The sequence below is a fragment of the Microcaecilia unicolor genome, chromosome 2 (assembly GCF_901765095.1).
Source record: "Microcaecilia unicolor chromosome 2, aMicUni1.1, whole genome shotgun sequence".
Classification (NCBI taxonomy): domain Eukaryota; kingdom Metazoa; phylum Chordata; class Amphibia; order Gymnophiona; family Siphonopidae; genus Microcaecilia; species Microcaecilia unicolor.
This window is the reverse complement of record NC_044032.1, coordinates 227,653,486-227,675,229: the sequence shown is the minus strand read 5'-3', so window position 1 is coordinate 227,675,229 and position 21,744 is coordinate 227,653,486. Positions and strand designations below refer to the sequence as shown.

The following is a 21,744-nucleotide window of genomic DNA, read 5'->3' as shown; positions in this document are numbered from 1 at the left end:
AGGACGAGTGTGGAGAAATAGTGGGGAGCAGCAGAGTGAGTACATTTATAGGTTAGTAGAAGAAGTTTGAACAGGATGCGAAAACGGATAGGAAGCCAGTGAAGTGACTTGAGGAGAGGGGTAGTATGAGTAAAGCGACCCTGGCGGAAGACGAGACAGCAGCAGAGTTTTAAACCGATTGGAGAGGGGAGAGGTGACTAAGTGGGAGGCCAGCAAGAAGCAGATTGCAGTAGTCTAAACGAGAGGTGACAAGGGTGTGGATGAGGGTTTTGGTAGAGTGCTCGGAAAAAAAGGGGCGGATTTTACGGATGTTGTAAAGAAAGAAACGACAGGTCTTGGCGATCTGCTGGATATGAGCAGAGAGAAGAGTCAAAGATGACCCCAAGGTTTCGAGCTGAGGAGACAGGGAGAATGAGAGCGCCATCAACAGAAATAGAAAACGGGGGGAGTGGGGAGGTGGGTTTGGGGGGAAAAATGAGAAGCTCGGTTTTGGTCATGTTTAATTTCAGGTGGCGTTGAGACAACCAGACAGCAATGTCAGACAAGCACGCTGAAACTTTGGTTTGGATGCAAGGTGAGATATCAGGGGTAGAAAGGTAGATTTGGGAGTCATCAGCATAGAGATGGTAGGAAAAGCCATGGGATGAGATTAATGAACCAAGGGAAGAAGTGTAGATAGAAAAGAGGAGGGGACCAAGAACAGAACCCTGAGGTACGCTGACAGGCAGAGGGATAGAAGTAGAAGCAGCATTGAAATGATGCCAAAACAGCAACAGCCAAAAGTTCTGCTTCACCCTATAAAAGGACTTGCATAAATTTACTCCTGCTTGGGCATTGGTGTACTTGATTCTTGTAAATTTACAGATAGTTTTTATGCATACATTGCAAAGCCACCTGCACTCCACCCAAATTCCTCCCCAAACACGCCTATACATTGTTGTGTAAAAATACATGGTTTCTTGTTATCATGTGTATTCATATAACTATACCATGAGGTAATTACAAAACAAGGTTTACTGGCATAAACAAGTTTATTAAATATACTGGTGGTAAACTATATAAAGCAGTTACCTTGTGGCTTTTTTATTTCTTAAACTTTATTCCTGCATATTTAGAAATCAAGAGGCTACTGTAGACCAGGAGAAACAAACCAGTTTGCGAAAAAGATTCCACCAATATTTTTGCTTATGTTCCTTTGCTTTATGTTCTAAACTAAATACAGAGAAGGTGGAAAAGCAGTATATCACTATGAAAGAAGAGGGGCAGAGGTTACCTTGTTAGCTGCATCAGCACTGTCTCGTTTGTGTTTACTGATATTGTGTTCATGCTCTTTAATCTTCAACTGTAGATCGTTATTTTGCTCTCGAAGTTTTGCTGCCTCTGAAGATTTACCTTTGATTTCCTTATCATGTGTCATAATCACTTCCTTCTGCTTGGCTAACTCCTCCTGGGCTTTCTTTACAGATTCCTATAAGACAAACATACTTTCATAGAAATTCAAAGGAAAATCAGAAAAGTAAAAGTTACTTCAACATGAATGAAGATGAATTACTGTATAACAATTTTATTGTGCAATACAGTAACCCTGAATTGTAGTAAGGACCTAGGTTAGTGGTTCCCAAACCTGGTCCTGGAAACACCCCAGAAATTCAGGTTTTCAGAATATCCACAATGAATATTCAGGAGAGGGATTTGCATGCGATGGAGGCAGTGAAAGCAAATATCTCTCATGGATATTCACTGTGGATAACCTTTATACCTGACTAGCTTGGGTGCCTCCACAACCAGGCTTGGGAGGGGGCCACCAGCCTAGGCACCTACTGCAAGTTAAGACTATGTCTTACAAGGTGGATTTTCTTTAAAAATGTTGCATAAATTGTAATCACGAAAATTTAAAAAGCAGATCTCCAATACAACATTACGTTGAAAAACTTTTATATAGTTTATTTCAGGTTGTTTTACAATGGTCAGGCTACGTCTGTTCCGTTTACTAGTTAAAGTCCCACCGAAGTCATCAGATGCTCTCTCTTTCTTTTTTTTAGTTATTCCTGTAAAGCATATCCTGAGCTGAAAAGGCAATGCACTATGCATACTGTGAATAAACTTTTTGAAATGCAATTAAAGGATAGGGAGGAAGTGAGATGTGACTTATGTAGGCAGAGAAGCCAACTTTTCAAAATGATTTGGATGCTTAATCCAGTGGAAATTATCCTTCCCTAGACACTTTCAAGAAGTTTGGTCAAAATTGGGGGTGCTCAAGCACCTACAGAGCTGGCACCTATGTATGTGGACCCCTCAGGTCCTCTAATAAGAACAGTTCCCATCCACAGATAAATACCACAGAGCTCTCAACCTTCTCCTGAAAGCACACCTTGTCACTCGGGTTGTCAGATCACCACAATAAATATGCATAAGACAGATTTGTATATAATGGACCTCTGCAATATGTCAACTTTTCTTATGCACATGGAACTTTGGAAGGCTAAGTGCTTTGAAAATATGCCTCCTAGTATGATAATCCTGTGCCTCCTGGAGAAGGTTGAGAAGCATTACTGTCATGTCCCTCACCTGTTCTCTGTGGTCTCCAGCAGCATTCCACTCCAAGAAGGATCTGTTTACTTCCTGGAAATCCAACACTTCCTTTATAGCTTTGCAAGAGAGCACTGGCTGATGTAATCACTTCCTGTTTGGTAGTATATAAGGAAGTTCCTGTCTCCTAGTCAATGACTTTGCAACAGGTCTCCTAGAGTTGTCTAGTATGTGTTGCAGCCTTGTTCCACTTTGCCTCCTGTTCCTGCCTGTGTCGTTCTAGCCCTGCTTGTTTCTGCTTTGCTCCAGCCCTGTCTTCCAGCTCCAACCTTGACCAGGTGTCTCGCCCACCGCCAGTCAGGGCCTAGCCAGCCCTCAGGTTGGATAGGTAGCATCAACTTGGCTGTGGCCCAAGGGTTCACCTGGGTCATGACAGATTGCAAAGGCCATGAGCTCGGGTGAGTCACCTGTCTTGCAGCTGGTCCTCCAGCTCCAGAAACTTTCTGAATCTGTTCAGGACCTGACTAGCCACAAGGACCAGCTCCAGCTTCTCCAGGACCTCACCTAGGAGGTCCAGCAGCAACAGACTCAACTTCAAAAGATTACAGAAATCTTTCAGGGGTCTGTGCTCAGCTAGCAGTGATGCAAACCTGCCTCCACAATCCACTCCAGGAGCACCACCTCTGGCTTACCCGGTGTCTCAATCTCAACTCTCTGCTTTGAGATATAAACTCAAAACCAGCACTGGTCAGAGTCTTTCTTCTGGAACTGGGTGAAAAAAAAAAAAAAACGAAACAAAGAAAATTGACAATGAACTGAATCCTGTGTGGAATGAGGTCCTTGAATTTGATTTAAAAGGGATACCTCTCTTCATCGCTGGATGTTGCTGTAAAAGATTTTGAAACACCTGGAAAAGACAAACTCCTGATGAAAGTCTTTTGGCCGAAACACAAATTCATGTAGAGTGTTTTTGAAACACAATAGAGTATTATACATCACCACGACCAATCTTGGGACTCTTCTTTGTCACCTTTGCTGTTGTGCAATTTTGCTAGGTACTTAGTGCCATATGCAGCCTCACTCCTAGCATGCAAATCCAATCTATAATGCTGGCGTAAAAGGTGTGTAAGAATAACATCTGACTGCTCTAAGAATATCTTCTGGGGACACTCTAGAACTTGCAAATCTGTTGATATAGGCTAGAAAACATAACCTTGTTTACTCCTCTCTTCATGCCACTGAACAGCAATAAGCTGGCAGACCTTCAGAAAGGGAGCATAACCTTTAGATACCTCATTAGAATCCTGGGGACATCCAAAAGAGTGAACGACCTCAGCTTTATCCAAAATTTCCTAAATACAAGGGAGACAGTCTGGTTCAGATGGAATTAGGAATTGACCATAGGAAGAAACAAAGGCACTGAATGGACCTTTTCCTTTGCGGGGGGGGGGGGGGGGGGGGGGGGAGAGAGAACACACAGAAAAGTCCCTGAGGGACAAAGCCTGTAGCAGTCAGTGGAGACAAATCAGTTTGGGTAATCAGCACTATATGTTAAGGCAATCCCTTGCAGATACCTCTATTCGCTCCAAAGACCAGTTAGTGGTCGGTGATTTTAACACCCAAGTAGATGTCTCCTCCCACCCTAGGACTTCTGCTGTTCTTTCTTTTCTTGACGGTGTGAACTATCTTCAGCTTATTCAATTTACTAAACATTCTGCAGGCCATTCGCTTGACCTGATTTTACTACAGAAAGTCACTTCCCTTTCAATCTCACATCTCCATGCACTGCGTCTTCCTTGGACTGACCACTAACTTATCTCAGCTTTGCTTTCTTTTCCGCTATCTCGGGCCTGTTCTGATTCAGGTTCCTGATTATTGCCTACACCCTCTCTTTTCCACATTTTTCTTGTCGTGATCCTGCTACCCGTTCCCCTTTGTTTAGTTTTCTACCTAATAATTTCCTCAACTTAAGCTTGACCGATACAGTCAAGTGTTGGAATTCTATTTTGCATTCTCATTTTACGTTATCCTCTCATTCCTCTTCCTGTCCAACCTGTCCTGCCAGCAACCCCTGGTACCATAATGGGTTCTTTTACACTGCCAGACCAGTCATGCTGAGCACAAACGGCATAAGCTACATACTTGTGAGTCACTGAAGGCATGTAGAATCTGCCTGCTATCGTTAAACTTCCCATTAAACTTGCAAAAAAGTCCTATTTTGATAAGCAACTTGCTAAGTCTAGTAATCCATTTAAGACTTTGTTTGCCAACTTCTCCCACTTTACTAACAAAGTTTCTTCTTAGTCTACTTCACTTCAGCCTGATGCTAATTCGCTAGCATCCTATTTTGCTACCAAGGTTTTTGCATTCAGGGCCTCAACACTTCTTGCTTATTCACCTTCATCTACTAACCCAACTCCTCTTTTCAGTTTGTCTGATTCATCTTCATGGTCCACCTTTACTATTTCTTCACTTACACAGTTGTCCATTGTGCTGTCTTCTATGCACCTCACTACCTCTCTATTAAACCCATTTCCTTTCACCTGGATGAAGATTCCCAAGCACAGACTCCTTCCTCTAGTACTTCACATGGTTAACCTTAGTCTTTCAGTCAATCAAACAGCGGAATCAATGGATAAAAATGGAACCAGAAGATTCTTTATTGGACTCAGCAACTGTAAATGAGGGTAAACCCGATACAGCGGTGTTTCGGCATACGAATATGCCTATGTCAGGGATGCCTCTTGTTTAAAATTGCAGATGTTAATGATGAGTCAAAAACACTGGTTCTAATTTCAATAATACACTTGAGAACAACTAGCAAGACGCTCTGAGTTCCAGTCCTCATAGGATTTTTACTCACTGAGCATCACTGAAGTTGTTCTCAAGTATATTACTGAAATTAGAACCAGTGTTTTTGACCCATCGTTACAACATCTGCTATTTTAAATAAGAGGCATTACCCCTGATGCAGGCATATTCATATGCCAAAGACAGTTGTGTTGGGTTTACCCTCATTTACAGTTGCTAAGTCCAATAAAGAATCATCTGGCTCCATTTTTATCCACTGACTCCACTGTTTGATTGATTTTTGGTTTGCTCCATCTGTGGAGGTTTTTTCCTTCTCCTTCTTGTTGCTCTAATCTTAGTCTTTCAATGGATGTTGTCCCATTACTTTGCAAGAAGGCAATTGATAAGCCTATTCTCAAGAACTTTGCTTCTGATCCTCATCTTCCTGAGCACTACAGTCCTCTTGAACCTTAGCTTTCTGTCAAAGATCACTAAAAAAGTTGTTTTTGATCAACTGCTTCAGTTTTCTGATCAACATTTTATCATACACCCAAGTCAAACAGAATTTCGTGCATTACAAAGCACCAAAATCACAATAACTGAACTCCATTCTTTTTCGGATGCTGGGAAGGGTGTCCTTGTCTCCTTGAACCTTTCGGATGCTTTTGACTTAGTGGATCACTTCCTTCTTTTAGCTCGACTTCAATCTATTGGAATCATAGGTACGGCCTTTAATTGTTTTTCTTCCTAATAGGTAATGGATATTACTACTTACTACTACTACTACTTAACATTTCTAGAGCGCTACTAGGGTTACGCAGCGCTGTACAATTTAACAAAGAGAGACAGTCCCTGCTCAAAGAGCTTACAATCTAATAGACAAGTGAACGGTCGGTCCGATCGGGGCAGTCAAATTGGGGCAGTCTGGATTCACTGAACGGTAAGGGTTAGGTGCCGAACGCAGCATTGAAGAGGTGGGCTTTAAGCAAAGACTTGAAGATGGGCAGGGAGGGGGCTTGGCGTAAGGGTTCAGGAAGGTTGTTCCAAGCATAGGGTGAGGCGAGGCAGAATGAGCGGAGCCTGGAGTTGGCGGTGGTGGAGAAGGGTACTGAGAGGAGGGATTTATCCTGTGAACGGAGGTTACGGGCGGGAACGTAAGGGGAGATGAGGGTAGAGAGGTAGTGAGGGGCAGCAGACTGAGTGCATTTGTAGGTAAGAAGGAGAAGCTTGAATTGAATGCGGTATCTGATCGGAAGCCAGTGAAGTGACCTGAGGAGAGGGGTGATATGAGTATATCGGTTCTGGCGGAATATGAGACGTGCAGCAGAGTTCTGAACAGACTGAAGGGGGGATAGATGGCTAAGTGGGAGGCCGGTGAGGAGTAAGTTGCAGTAGTCCAGGCGAGAGGTAATGAGAGCGTGGACGAGAGTTCGGGTGGTGTGTTCAGAGAGGAAAGGGCGAATTTTGCTGATGTTAAAGAGGAAGAAGCGACAGGTCTTGGCTATCTGCTGGATATGCGCAGAGAAGGAAAGAGAGGAGTCAAAGATGACTCCGAGGTTGCGGGCAGATGAGACGGGGAGGATGAGGGTGTTATCAACTGAGATAGAAAGTGGAGGAAGAGGAGAAGTGGGTTTTGGTGGAAAGACGATAAGCTCGGTCTTGGACATGTTCAGTTTCAGGTGGCGGTTGGACATCCAGGCAGCAATGTCGGATAAGCAGGCCGATACCTTTGCCTGGGTCTCCGCGGTGATGTCTGGTGTGGAGAGATACAGTTGGGTGTCATCAGCATAGAGATGATACTGGAAACCATGAGATGAGATCAGGGAGCCCAGGGAAGAGGTGTAGATTGAGAAGAGAAGGGGTCCAAGGACCGATCCCTGGGGAACACCAACAGATAAGGGGATGGGGGTGGAGGAAGATCCATGAGAGTGAACTTTGAAGGTGCGGTGGGAGAGATAGGAGGAGAACCAGGAGAGGACAGAGCCCTGGAACCCAAATGAGGACAGTGTGGCAAGAAGTAAGTCATGATTGACAGTGTCAAAAGCAGCGGATAGATCCAGGAGGATGAGGATGGAGTAGCGGCCTCTGGATTTGGCAAGGAACAGGTCATTACAGACTTTAGAAAGTGCTGTTTCTGTCGAGTGAAGAGGGCGAAAACCGGATTGAAGCGGATCAAGGATGGCATGAGAGGAGAGAAAATCAAGGCAGCGGCTGTGGACTGCGCGCTCAAGTGTCTTGGAGAGGAAGGGTAGGAGGGAGATGGGGCGGTAGTTGGAGGGACAGGTAGGGTCTAGTGATGGTTTTTTGAGGAGTGGCGTGACTACAGCATGCTTGAAGGTGTCGGGGACAGTTGCAGTGGAGAGAGAGAGGTTGAGGATATGACAGATGGAGGGGGTGATAGTAGGAGAGATGGTGTTAAGTAAGTTGGTGGGGATGGGATCAGAGGAACAAGTGGTGCATTTTGAGGAGGAAAGAAGGCGGGCGGTTTCCTCCTCGGAGATATCAGGAAAGGAGGAGAAAGAGGTCTGGGTTGGTTGGTTGAGGGAGAGGGTTGAAGGGTGAAGAGGAGGAGGTGGCTTGGTAGTGAACTCAAGGTTGATCTTTTGCACCTTGTCGCGGAAGTAGTCAGCCAGTGATTGAGGAGAGAGTGACGGGGGGGTGGGAGCGGAGGGCACTTTGAGGAGGGAGTTAAGGGTGGCGAAGAGACGACGAGGGTTAGAGCTGAGAGAATTAGTCAATTGGGTGTAATAGTCCTGTTTGGCAAGGAATAGTGAGGACTGGAAGGAGGATAGCATGAATTTGTAGTGTAGGAAATCTGAATGGGTGCGAGATTTCCTCCAGAGGCGTTCAGCAGATCGGGCGCAGGAGCGAAGGTAACGGATGCAAGGGGTCAGCCAGGGCTGGGGATTAGTACGCCTTGTGGGACGGGAGGTGGATGGTGCAAGGGTGTCCAGAGCAGAGGAGAGAGTGGCATTGTAAGCGGAGACAGCCTCGTCAACAGACTCGGAGGACATGATGGAGGGGAGGAGATTAGAAATACTAGATGATAAGGTGGGAGGGTCAATAATCTGGAGATTCCTGGAAGTAGTGGTTAATGTTGGGCGGGGCTGAGGGGGAGGGTGAAGAAGTGTGAAGGTGATCAGGTGATGATCAGAGACAGGAAGAGCTGAGGTGTGGAAATTGGAGGGTGAGCCGGAAGAGGAGAGGACGAGGTCAAGGCAATGGCCATCACGGTGAGTAGGGGTGGTGGAACAAAGCTGGAGGTTGAAGGATGATGTTAGAGTGAGGAACTGAGAAGCGTGAGAGTTGGACAGGTCATCAACGTGTATGTTGAAGTCTCCGAGAATGAGGGATGGAGATGAGGGTTCAAGAAAAACAGAAAGCCAGGCATCGAAGTCGGTGAGGAAGGAAGGGAGGGATTTATCAGGGGGGCGGTAAATGACTGCCACTCTGAGTGGCAACGGGTAGAATAGACGGATGGAGTGGACTTCAAAGGATGAGAAGCAGTGAGACTGTGGTAGGAGGAGGGGTTGGAAGCTACAGGAGGGCGAGAGTAGTAACCCGACGCCTCCTCCACGGCCAACTAGGCGGGGAGTATGGGAGAAGAGATAGCCTCCATGGCATAAAGCCGCAACTGAGGCAGAGTCGTCAGGGGAGAGCCAGGTTTCAGTTAGGGCAAGCAGGTGAAGGGAATGAGAGATGAAGAGATCGTGGGTGAAGGGAAGTTTGTTGCAGACCGAGTGGGCATTCCACAGTGCACATGAGAAGGGGAGGGAAGAGGGGGGGAGGAGGGGAATAGATATGAGATTGGAGACATCCCGGAAACGTTTGCATGGATAGGACGAAGACAGGTGTGGGGGACCTGGATTGGGATTGATGTCTCCTGCGGATAGCAGGAGGAGGAGCAAGAGAGTGCGGAGGAGGGTGGGGGAGGTAGGGCGACGAAGGCGACGAAGACGGGATGCGCTTAGGAGGAATGGGGATGGGTTAATGGCAGGAAGGAAGTGTTGAAGGTTGAAGTGTTGAACCTAATAAGGCTCGCTCCCCAACACTTCATAACAGATCTTACATCATACATGAACTACATGTTGTAACATGGACTTTTCCCCAAGGACAAAGGAAATATACTTCTTACCCCTATACCCAAAGACTTAAAGAAAAAATTAAACGATACAACTAACTATCGACCAGTAGCATCTATCCCCCTGGTAGTCAAACTAATGGAAAGTATGGTGACCAAACAACTTACCAACTACTTAAACAAATTCACTATACTACATGAATCACAGTCAGGATTTAGAGCCAACCATAGCACTGAAACAGTTCTAATCACTCTCATAACCAAATTTAAACAATTAATTGCAACTGGAAACAATGTGCTTCTCCTACAATTTGACATGTCCAGCGCGTTCGACATGGTCAGCCACCAAATACTCTTGAACATCTTGGACTACTTCGGGATTGGAGGAAACGTACTTAGATGGTTTGAAGGCTTCCTAACAGCAAAAACCTACCAAGTGATATCAAGCTCAAACAAACTCCATGGAAACCTGAATGCGGAGTTCCACAAGGATCACCGCTCTCACCAACTCTTTTTAACTTAATGATTAGCCAAATCGCTCTCCAAATAAGGACTCAACCCATACATCTAAGCAGACGATGTTACGATATACATCCCGTTCAAACAAGATATAACTGAAATCACAAATGAAATCACACGCAGCCTCCAAATAATGAACTCGTGGGCGGACGCATTCCAACTAAAGCTAAATGCAGAAAAAAACACAATGTCCCATCCTGTCCTCAGAATACAATACAAACAAACCCAATACCATAAATACCCCAGACCCTACCGGTCTCAGACAGCCTGAAAATTCTGGGAGTTACAACTGACCGAAATCTCACACTCGAAGATCATGCGAAAAACACAGCAAAGAAAATGTTCTATTCAATATGGAAACTTAAAAGGATCAAACCTTTCTTCCCAAGGGAAGTATTCCGCAGCCTAGTACAATCAATGGTACTAAGCCATCTAGACTACTGCAATGCCATTTATGCCGGATGCAAAGAACAAATCATTAAGAAGCTTCAAAGCGCTCAAAACACAGCAGCCAGACTCATATTTGGGAAAGCGAAATACGAAAGCGCCAAACCCCTAAGAGAAAAACTACACTGGCTCCCACTAAAAGAACGAATTGCGTTCAAAGTCTGCACCCTGGTCCACAAAATCGTTCACGGGGAAGCCCTGACCTACATGTCAGACCTTATAGACCTGCCTACTAGGAATGCAAAAAGATCAGCACGCACATTCCTCAATCTCCACTACCCCAACTGCAAAGGGCTAAAATATAAATCCACATATGCGACCAGTTTCTCATACATCTGTACCCAGCTATGGAACGCACTACCGAAGGCCATAAAAAACAACGCAAGACCAAACTATCTTCCGAAGACTACTGAAAACAGATCTGTTCAAGAAGGCATACCACAAACATCCATCTTAATTACTAAAAAATAAGAATGTACACGACCTAGACACAACCGAAATCTTATCACTTGACTGATTAACCTCTTTGCTATTAGTGAACAAGCACTATCACTTTTATCCCTATGTTGAATATGGTCTTCTCCATAGTCGATGACCTAATGTATGTTATAATCCAATTATCACTCAGGAACCTGCATGCAATACCATAATGTATTCTTCTTTACCATGTATGTACGCACATGGTATATATATATATAGACCATGAACTGTTCCATGTATGTTATGTTCCATCTATGTTACTATGTATGTACACACCTTAATGAAACACCATTTGTAATTCTGTTACCCGGAAATGGCAACCGCCATTACGGCAAATGTAAGCCACATTGAGCCTGCAAATTGGTGGGAAAATGTGGGATACAAATGCTACAAATAAATAAAATAAATAAATCTACCTCTGTTTCATCTATTACATCTTTTAACTGTGGTGTTTCCCAGGGGTCTGTCCTATTCCCATTACTGTTTAGTATCTTTCTTAGTCCTCTTCTTCTTCAGGGATGGAACATAAATTTTTTCATATATGCTGATGATATTCTCTTGATCTATTCTGTTTCATCTCTTACTCCTGATTTGTCACCTTTACAGTATTGTCTCTCGAATTGGCTTTCACAGCATAGGATGGTTCTTAATCACTCAAAACAGCCTGCTGGGTCTCTGGTGCACTTCCTATCCCATCTGTATCTCTTTAATCTTTTCAATATTCAAATTACCCCAGTCAACTCATTTCATTATCTCAGGGTTTTCTTCGATTCCAAACTGGCTTTTGATCTACAGGTTATCAAAAAAAGTTTCTACTGGATTTGGCGAATCCGTTCCATTAAGCAATTTCTGGATTTTCCCACTCTTCATACTCTTATTCACACTTTTGTTATCTCTTGTATTGATTATTGTAACACTGTCTACTGTGGTATTTCTTCTTATCTCTTCTGCTGGCTTCAAACACTTCATAACTCTGCTGCCTGATTTTTATGTAATGCAAAGCATTAGTATCACGTTACTCCTCTTCCTTGTCCAACTGCATTGGTTGCCTATTCGTTTTAGATATTGGTTTAAGGTTCTATGCCTTACCCATAAGGCTTTGCATCTTGGCTCCCCATTGTATCTTTCTTCTGTTACAATCCCCTACACCCCATCTCGACTACTGCATTCTCTCGATTCACATTGTTTGGTTCTTCCATCACCTAGACTCGCTCATTACAAAACCACCCATAGTTCTGTTTTTTCTTTTTATCACCTTTTCTCTGGAACAATTTACCCGCATATCTTAGGTCTGAATTATCTTTCTCCAAATTTAAAGCAGTTCTAAAAGCTCATTTTTTTTTTTAGCAGGTTTTCAGTGTCCAGTTGACTTTGCATTCTAATGAATCTGTGATGCCTCAGTGATCAGGATAAGGGATAATAAGACAATTAATTGTGGGTCGTGAGTACTCATGTTCTAGTATAACTAGTTTTAACTATCCTTTCTCTTTTGGTGTTCTTTTTTCAAGACTTTTATTATTTTATTGTAAGCCATTATGATCTGTTTTCAGAATTGGTGGGTTATCAAGAATTTGAATAAAGGAAATTAACTTTAAAATGCTAAAAAACTAACTAACTGAGGTGCAATCATTAAAGCATTTTCTCACAGAGAACAAAATGACTGAGGGGATTCTAAGTGATTACAGCTGGGCAAAAAAATTCTGTTCTCACCCAACAAAAGTCTTCTAGACTATTTCAGAGCAAATCAAAGAAATTCTCTACATTAGCAACACTGGATGATCATCACTAACATTCTGGCAAATGTATTCTATATAGCTATGCAGAACCTGTTAGGCACAGCAACAATGCCCTCTGTTTTCATCTATTTGGATTTAGCTCACACCTTTTTCAGGAGCAGCTCAAGTTGACTTACATTCAGGTACATTAGGTATTTTCCTGTCCCTGGAAGACTTACAATTTAAGTTTGTACCCGAGGCAACGGACTTGACCAAGACAAAGATTTTAATCCAATCTTACCTTATTCTTTGCCACTTCAGATGCCATACTGTCAATCTGTTCCTGGTATGCTTTCATAGCTTCATCCACAGCCTCAATCTGTTGTTTATATGTAGTCTGTTCTCTCTTTAGTTCTTCTAGCTCTAAAACTAAAGCATCCACTTCCTAGAAACAAATAAAAGCAATTCAGTAAGCTGGAATATTTATAGGTCTTACATTTGAAAAAAGTAGCAGCACTGGGCCAGCCCGGTGGCTCAGTGGCTATGTGCTGCCATGTGGAAGAAATCCTAGTCATTGCCAAACAGTGAAATCTAGTGACGAGAATTAGATTATGATTACAAGGTACTGAAAAATCCCTTGTATGGAGCCCACAGCAGAGGACTGTTGCTACCATAACTGGGCTAAATGGGCTGGGAGGATATAAAATAGGGAGAAAAAAAATATTAGAGGACGGCTGAATTTCAGTTTCAAAACTGGCCCCAAATCCTTTTTCTGCCTGGTTTTGATTTCAGAGAAGGCTACGGCCTAATTTCAGCCAAAACTGACCATGTCTTTTCAGTGGAAGCTGAAAAACTGTGATTTGCCCTGCTTGTCTCCCTTCCTACCACTCCCCTCGAACAGGAGTTCCCTTTCCCCCCCTCAGGCCTATCTTCCAATTCATGGCAGTCTACGGGTGTAGGCAGGGCAGGAGCAATTTTGAGAGCTGGCTTTGCTCTCAAAAGAAGCTGCCAAACTTTTAAAACAGTCTTACAAGACTGTCACATGAGGTCACAACAGCCATTTTGAGAGTACAGCTGACATGGGAAAGAGTGACTGGGGATCACTCCTGCCCTGAATACACCACAAGAGCACAAGGGATTGAAGTGAATCTGGGAACATAGGATTGTTAATCTGTTGTCAAGAATTTATTAAATAGATAGGATTTCAAAGATCTGCGGAATATTAGGTAATTATGTTGATGTTTGATAGATTTAGGTAGTAAGTTACTTTATTTGACTTGGTAACTTGGTGCAGTGCCGTATACAATTTGGTACGTGAAAGCACAGATTTTGAAGATCACTCTTGCTCTTATTGGTAGCCAGTGTAGATACTGCAGTAGTGGCATTGCGTAGTCACATTTGGATGAGCCGCAGATCAGGCATGCCGATGTACTCTATGCTGTTTGTAGTTTTTTAAAGTATTCTCAACAGCCCACGTAGACCGCATTGCAGTAGTCTACCTTGGACAAAACAAGGCTTTGGACTAGGATTCAGAAGGCAGTTTTTGAAAAATATGCTCTTATTCATTGTGGTTCTAGTGCAAGGTGTTGGTCAATCAGTATTCCTAGTACTTTAATATTTGTATCTAGTGTGTATTCCCTTTGATCTATATACATTTTGTTACTTATTATTGGTTTGGAGGAGTTGGTTATCACCATGAACTTCGTTTTTTTCTCTGAGTTTCACCATTTTGTACCCAGATAAGTGAGGTCAGTCGATAGAATAGATTTATACACAATTTTTCTGAAGTTTGGCAAATGTAGTGTAAGATAATCTCGTAGACTCCGGCTTTTATAAGTAACCAATGAAGCTTAAATAGCAGAGGGGTTGCACTGTCCAAACGTGTCATATTATAAATAAGGCAAGCTGCTATGTTTTGACTGGTTGGCAATTCAGGAGGAGCACTGGAGGAACTCATACAGCACAAAGAAATATCTACATCCAGGATATATAAGAGGCTGTGAATATTAATTATTGTGGGTGCCATAGTGCTGGATGGTAACCTACTAGCATAAGAACAGTAGGCAGGAGGACTCTAGTGCAATGATAGTATGAGTGACCCACATTTTATGGCATGTTTAGCATCACTAATTCAGTGAGCAACAAATTTTTTTTATAATTGAGAAGAGAATATATAAATGACATTGACTGGATATGAGGTTTCTATAAGTACTAGTAAAAAAGGCCCGTTTCGGGAACAAATGAAATGAGCGCTAGCATGTTTTTTTGTGTGTGTGTTTGATATTAAGGGATATAAATGTTTTTGAAAAAGGAGAGTGGCAGGAGAGAGGGAGGGGGGTAGGAGGGGGATCCTCACAGCAGTCATTCAGACTCTCTATGTATAACACTATGTCTGTCACACACAGATAGTAAAAACCTATCCCCATCGTTGTACATTAAGTAAGTTGACATGTATTATTTTCTGAAGAATATTTTGTTGTTATACTTGCCTGGTATTAGAAAGCAGTAGGATCATGTACAGCAGATTGTGGAGTAGTGCAGGCAACGTTGTCCTAATCGCAGTGATTTTAGATGTGAAACAGGTAGTGGGTAAATACTTCGTTGAAGCAGTAAGAAACAACACTTTTAAAGCAAGTAAAAAACAATGAATGAGCGGTTGTTTTAGTTTCATTTCTTTTTTTGTTTGTTTAGGTTATTTAATGTAGCGAGGCAAGTGATTTGCAAGCGCAGTGAAAGTATTGTAATACCCTCCGTTCTTGTATTCGTTTCACCGGTAGTTGTGTTTTTGTATTTAGTGGGCCCACTGAATCGCGGGAAAAGGGTAATGGGAAGCTGTTGAGAACGGTAGGCAGCAGGGCCGAACGACAGCAATGTTGTGTGCGCTATAGCCCCTCTGCGGAATATATTATCCAGTAGGACGGAAGGACAGCAATATTGTCTGCGCTATACCCCCTCCACGCAATATATTCGCCAGTAATAGAACTGCACCTGTGTTATAGCAGGAATGTTTTCCTCCTCGTGGCAGCGATGTTTCTGTGACCCCTTCTGCTGCTGACGCTCCTCTCCGACCTCCGTTGTATATACAGTGGGGGAAATAAGTATTTGATCCCTTGCTGATTTTGTAAGTTTGCCCACTGACAAAGACATGAGCAGCCCATAATTGAAGGGTAGGTTATTGGTAACAGTGAGAGATAGCACATCACAAATTAAATCCGGAAAATCACATTGTGGAAAGTATATGAATTTATTTGCATTCTGCAGAGGGAAATAAGTATTTGATCCCCCACCAACCAGTAAGAGATCTGGCCCCTACAGACCAGGTAGATGCTCCAAATCAACTCGTTACCTGCATGACAGACAGCTGTCGGCAATGGTCACCTGTATGAAAGACACCTGTCCACAGACTCAGTGAATCAGTCAGACTCTAACCTCTACAAAATGGCCAAGAGCAAGGAGCTGTCTAAGGATGTCAGGGACAAGATCATACACCTGCACAAGGCTGGAATGGGCTACAAAACCATCAGTAAGACGCTGGGCGAGAAGGAGACAACTGTTGGTGCCATAGTAAGAAAATGGAAGAAGTACAAAATGACTGTCAATCGACAAAGATCTGGGGCTCCACGCAAAATCTCACCTCGTGGGGTATCCTTGATCATGAGGAAGGTTAGAAATCAGCCTACAACTACAAGGGGGGAACTTGTCAATGATCTCAAGGCAGCTGGGACCACTGTCACCACGAAAACCATTGGTAACACATTACGACATAACGGATTGCAATCCTGCAGTGCCCGCAAGGTCCCCCTGCTCCGGAAGGCACATGTGACGGCCCGTCTGAAGTTTGCCAGTGAACACCTGGATGATGCCGAGAGTGATTGGGAGAAGGTGCTGTGGTCAGATGAGACAAAAATTGAGCTCTTTGGCATGAACTCAACTCGCCGTGTTTGGAGGAAGAGAAATGCTGCCTATGACCCAAAGAACACCGTCCCCACTGTCAAGCATGGAGGTGGAAATGTTATGTTTTGGGGGTGTTTCTCTGCTAAGGGCACAGGACTACTTCACCGCATCAATGGGAGAATGGATGGGGCCATGTACCGTACAATTCTGAGTGACAACCTCCTTCCCTCCGCCAGGGCCTTAAAAATGGGTCGTGGCTGGGTCTTCCAGCACGACAATGACCCAAAACATACAGCCAAGGCAACAAAGGAGTGGCTCAGGAAGAAGCACATTAGGGTCATGGAGTGGCCTAGCCAGTCACCAGACCTTAATCCCATTGAAAACTTATGGAGGGAGCTGAAGCTGCGAGTTGCCAAGCGACAGCCCAGAACTCTTAATGATTTAGAGATGATCTGCAAAGAGGAGTGGACCAAAATTCCTCCTGACATGTGTGCAAACCTCATCATCAACTACAGAAGACGTCTGACCGCTGTGCTTGCCAACAAGGGTTTTGCCACCAAGTATTAGGTCTTGTTTGCCAGAGGGATTAAATACTTATTTCCCTCTGCAGAATGCAAATAAATTCATATACTTTCCACAATGTGATTTTCCGGATTTAATTTGTGATGTGCTATCTCTCACTGTTACCAATAACCTACCCTTCAATTATGGGCTGCTCATGTCTTTGTCAGTGGGCAAACTTACAAAATCAGCAAGGGATCAAATACTTATTTCCCCCACTGTATGTAGTTGGTTGCGATTGGTCCGAATGCGTCTGACGTGTGTTGCAGTTGCCTGGTAACCCTAGTTTTGATAGGTTCCTGGTCCATTTCACGTGGCATTCTGTTGCCTGGAAACTGGTTTCCCATGCATCCCGTCTGATAGGTTCTGCATCACTTTGTCCTCACGTCATGACGTTAACGTCTTTACGTTTGACGCGAGTGCGGGGCAAATTCACTTGGGGAGAGAGATGGCTACACCCTTACAAATCCACAAACCCTTGAGTGACGTCACAGAGTGGCTTCAGAACATTGGAGGTGCATTTTATTATAGTATCTCGCAGTGCGAGTTGGGGAGGTAGGGTAGCGTCAGAGGGCGGTAGAACTGGCAATTGGCTGTGTCATAGCCCCGCCCTCCACGTCATCACGTTGTGACGCGAGGGCGGGGCATACACTCATGGGATCTTGCAACTACAAATTTGCATTTAGAATGTTGGGGTTGTGAATTGAGTGGATGGGGCGTGGCTGAGGGCGGGTCTATGAGTGAGAGTGAGTGGTGCTGACAGCCTAGAAGACTACAGGGCTTCAGTGTTTCCCTGCCACACAGTGAGGTTCTGAACGTTGGAGGTGAGAATTATTTATATAGATATGGTGTAATTTTGAAGGGAACCATTGAATTGAAGAAAACCCTGCATATTTATTGTTTAAATTTTAACTGCCAGACCTTTGACCATTCTTCTAATGTTTGGAGATCTCTTCTCATGGTTTCTATTCATTACGGGGTATCCACTCTATTGGACATATTCGTGTCATTTGCACAACGGCAAACTTTTCCTTTTAACCCTTCAATGTTTCGCACAAATATATTAAACAGAATCGGCCTCAAGCACCGACCCCAGAAGAACTCCACTACTCATGTTCCTTTTCTCTGAGCGGTTTCCATTTACGCCACCCTCCACCGCCTGTCGGTCAACCAGTTTCCAATCCAGTTCACCACTTTGGGTCCTAAGATTAGTCCTCTCAGCTTATTCATGAGTCTTCTGTGAGGGACCGTATCAAAGGCTTTACTGAAATCCAAGTAGATTACATTTAGCGCATGCCCTTTTACCCAGTTTTTGGGTCATCCAGTCAAAGAAGTCAATCAGATTAGTTTGGCAGGATTTTCCATTGCCTTGGATCCTGCAACCCGTTGGCTTCTAGAAAGTTAATTGTCTTTTCCTTCAGTAACGATGCCATTATTTGTCCTACCACCGACGTAAGGCTTACTGGCATGTCATTTCCCACTTCTTCCCTGTCTCCGTTTTTGTGAAGAGGGACCACATCAGCTCATCTCCAATCCCACGGAACCTCTCGTGTCTCTAAAGATCTATTAAATAAATCCCTATGAGGCCCTTCCAGGACTTCTCTGAGCTCCCTCAGCATCCTGGGACGTATCCCATCCGGCCCCATGTTTTGTCCATGTCCAGATTTTCAAGCTGTTTATAAATAAACACTTTTTTCTGTGAATGGTGCAATATCCACTCAATTCCCAGATATACCTTCGGCAATCAACCATGGTCCTTCTACAGGATTTTCTTCTGTGAATACCAAAGATAAGTAGTAGTTTCAACATTTGTTTTATCCTCATCACTCTACATAGTCACTCTCAGCATCTTTCAGTCTTAAAAATCATTTCTAGCTTTTCTCCTTTCCCCAATATATATCTGAAAAAAAAGTCTCGTCACTCTCTTTACATCTTTAGGCATTTTTTCTTCCACATGCGCCTTTGCTAGCCATATCTCCCTCTTTGCTTCTTTGAGTTTAATTTGGTAATTTTTTCTGTGATCCTCTTGTTGCGTTCTTCTGTATTTCTTGAACAAAGCTTCTTTGCACTTATTTTTTCAGCCACTTGTTTGGAGAACCATATAGGCTTTGTTTCTCTTTTGTTTACTTTTCTTGTTTAGAGATCTGTGGCCATATTTATAGTAGCTTGCAGCTTGGAACACTGCACTTCCACTTCTCCTATGCCTACCCATGCTGTCAGTTCCTTATTCAGATATTCCCCCTTTTTACCAAAATCAGCACATCTGAAATCCAGTACTTTGGGTTTTGTGTCTGCACTTTGCTTTTGCTCTTACATCAAACCATATCGTGTGATGATCACTATTGCCTAGGTGGGAACCCACCCGAACATTGGAACCACTTCCTCCATTTGTGAGCACTAGATCCAGTGACGACCCTTTCCTCATGGGTTCCATCACCATTTGTCTGAACAAAGCACTTTGACAGGCATTCATCATCTCTCTGCTTCTTTCCAATTCTGCAATATACAATATCTTAAGGAGAATGTTAACACACTTTCCTTAATCCCTCCACTGGAGGGCTAAAGGCATGACCCTCCCCCTTTAATTCTCCAATGGTCAGTGAACCCCTCCCACCCTCCAAAGATGCAACAGTGACAATAGATACCAGGCTCTATGACAGCTCCACTATTATGGCCATTCTTAAAAAGCAGCAAGCAAGTGGATAGAGTAGCCCAGTGGTCAGTGCAGTGGACAGTGAACAACGGGACCCAAGTTCAATTCCCACTTTAACTCTTTAATTTCAGTACAAATATGCGAGCCCTCCTGGAACACAGAAATACCTCTTTTACCTAAATATGTAAGTGACCTGCAAACCTCAGGGCTATTGTAGTGGTGGACCTTTAGGTTCAGTCGGTTCTCTCTGTTTCTGGAAGGCTCACAATACAACATGAAGGAATTTAAGTGGGATTTGTACCTGGCTCCCTTTATGTGAAGTCCACTGCACTGGCTACTAGGCTGCGATTCTGTACTGCTGGGATGTCTGTGGGGCCAATTTACTAGGAATGCTGCCAGACAGACGTCCCTATGGCTCATTTTTCTACGTTTATCCCCTGGGATGTTTCTTTTCGAGAATGGAACTTACAGATGGACACGCTGAGCATAACAATGTCTAGCTCAAAGCCATAATCAAACCAGAAATTTAGATGTTTTTCTGGTTTGATTATGGCTGGGAGCAAGTCTTGAGATGATTTGGGGAAAACGTCTCAATTTGACTTAGATGTCATACTGAAAATGCCCCTCCACATGTTTACCATTATGAATACTTGATAAACAGTCTTGAAAATTGCACAAAATGGTTTACAAATAGTACTAGTAGTGAAAGAAACACTATTAACAGATAAGACAGAGAAGAATTAGAAAGGAGAAAATTAGAAGCAGATGAGCAGACCCAAATGCCCTCAACAGACAATGTAGACTCCAATGAAAGCTCTCTTGAAAGGTGCATTTTCAGACCAGTCCTGAATTTGAGATAGGAAATCTCTGAATGGAGGGACACAGCTAAGGCGTTCAACAGAGCAGGAGCCATGCAACAGAAAGCCAAGTGTGAGGTAGAGCTAGACGAGAAGAGGCAACTGGGGGGGGGGGGGGGGGGGGGGGGGGGGGGGCAGTCCAAATTAATAAACAAGAGTGCATGAATGTAAATGAGGGTGGGTTATAGGCAAATGAAGCTTTCCTGGTTCATGTAAATTTATGCCCTCTCTCACCGTTACATAAGAAGAGACTTGGCAGTCTTGATATCCTCCAACAGCTGTTCAACAGGGTCCTCAGTGGTCCTGTCTGACATCTTATTCTCTACCAATACAAGATGCTAGGGGCTCAATAGACTCAAAAACCCAACCCTGTCCCCATTACACAAAAACAGAAGGCAGGAGTGTTACTCCCAACTCTTCTTACCTCTCCTGAGCAAAGATAAAGGAGCCCATGCCTTGACAGATTCCCCTCCTTCCCTCATCTGATGCACGGCAGAAGACAGCCATCTCCCCCTCCCCAGACAAATTCCAAAATAGTGCTGGTACATGAGCTCAGCCAGAAGAAGGGACTATTCTCAGGACACTGCAACCTCTGCCTGCCTATTCTGTCTATTGTGCGAGGGCAAAATCAGAATGCTATCCCCTTCTACTATGTACCAAGGGGTAGTACAGTGGTAATGAGTGTGGAGCAGGCAAATCAATTATGAAATCTCGCCTTTTCCCTGTAACGTGGATGTTTTTATTTTTGTATTTATGTCCACATTCATGCAAACACACTATTTAGGGTAAGTTTTGCTGCATCGCTTTGCTTACACCCTCTTCTAACGTACACACAACGTTTCACAGGGTCATACACCACCTTCTTAGCTCAAGCTTATTTGCATAGTCCCCATGATGTTTTGTTTGATCTACTGGTCCAATGTACTATTTTAAAAAATATCTGATAGAATGCTACTGCTAGTGTTGGTCTACCTGTTGCTTCTCTTTCATCTTTTTGTTGGATGCATCCGCTTTCTTCTTTGCTGCATCTAGTTTCTGCTGGGCTTGCTTAAGTTCTTTCTCCCTCTCAGCTTCAGCATTCTTCATTTTGTTCTCCAGAACTTTGTATTTCTCCTCGGCCTTCATTTGAACCTCCTTCGTCTTCTTAAGTGTTTCCTGACTTTCCTCTAAAAGATGCAAAATCCAGTTAAAGTTCAGATTCATTTACTCAGAAATTTT

The 21,744-nt window shown here is 43.5% G+C and overlaps 1 protein-coding gene across 1 annotated transcript in view; it reads right to left on the bottom strand.

Annotated features, from left to right (window-relative positions):
* The window catches only part of SMC2 (structural maintenance of chromosomes 2), a 147,035-nt gene that overhangs the window by 44,699 nt on the left and 80,592 nt on the right, over window positions 1-21,744 (bottom strand). The window contains exons 17-19 of the mRNA XM_030193751.1: window positions 21,499-21,692; window positions 12,863-13,006; window positions 1,274-1,468 (exon numbers count right to left, since the gene is read on the bottom strand). Of these exons, the coding sequence (XP_030049611.1) occupies window positions 1,274-1,468; window positions 12,863-13,006; window positions 21,499-21,692 (533 nt within the window). The remainder of the gene's footprint in view (window positions 1-1,273; window positions 1,469-12,862; window positions 13,007-21,498; window positions 21,693-21,744) is intronic.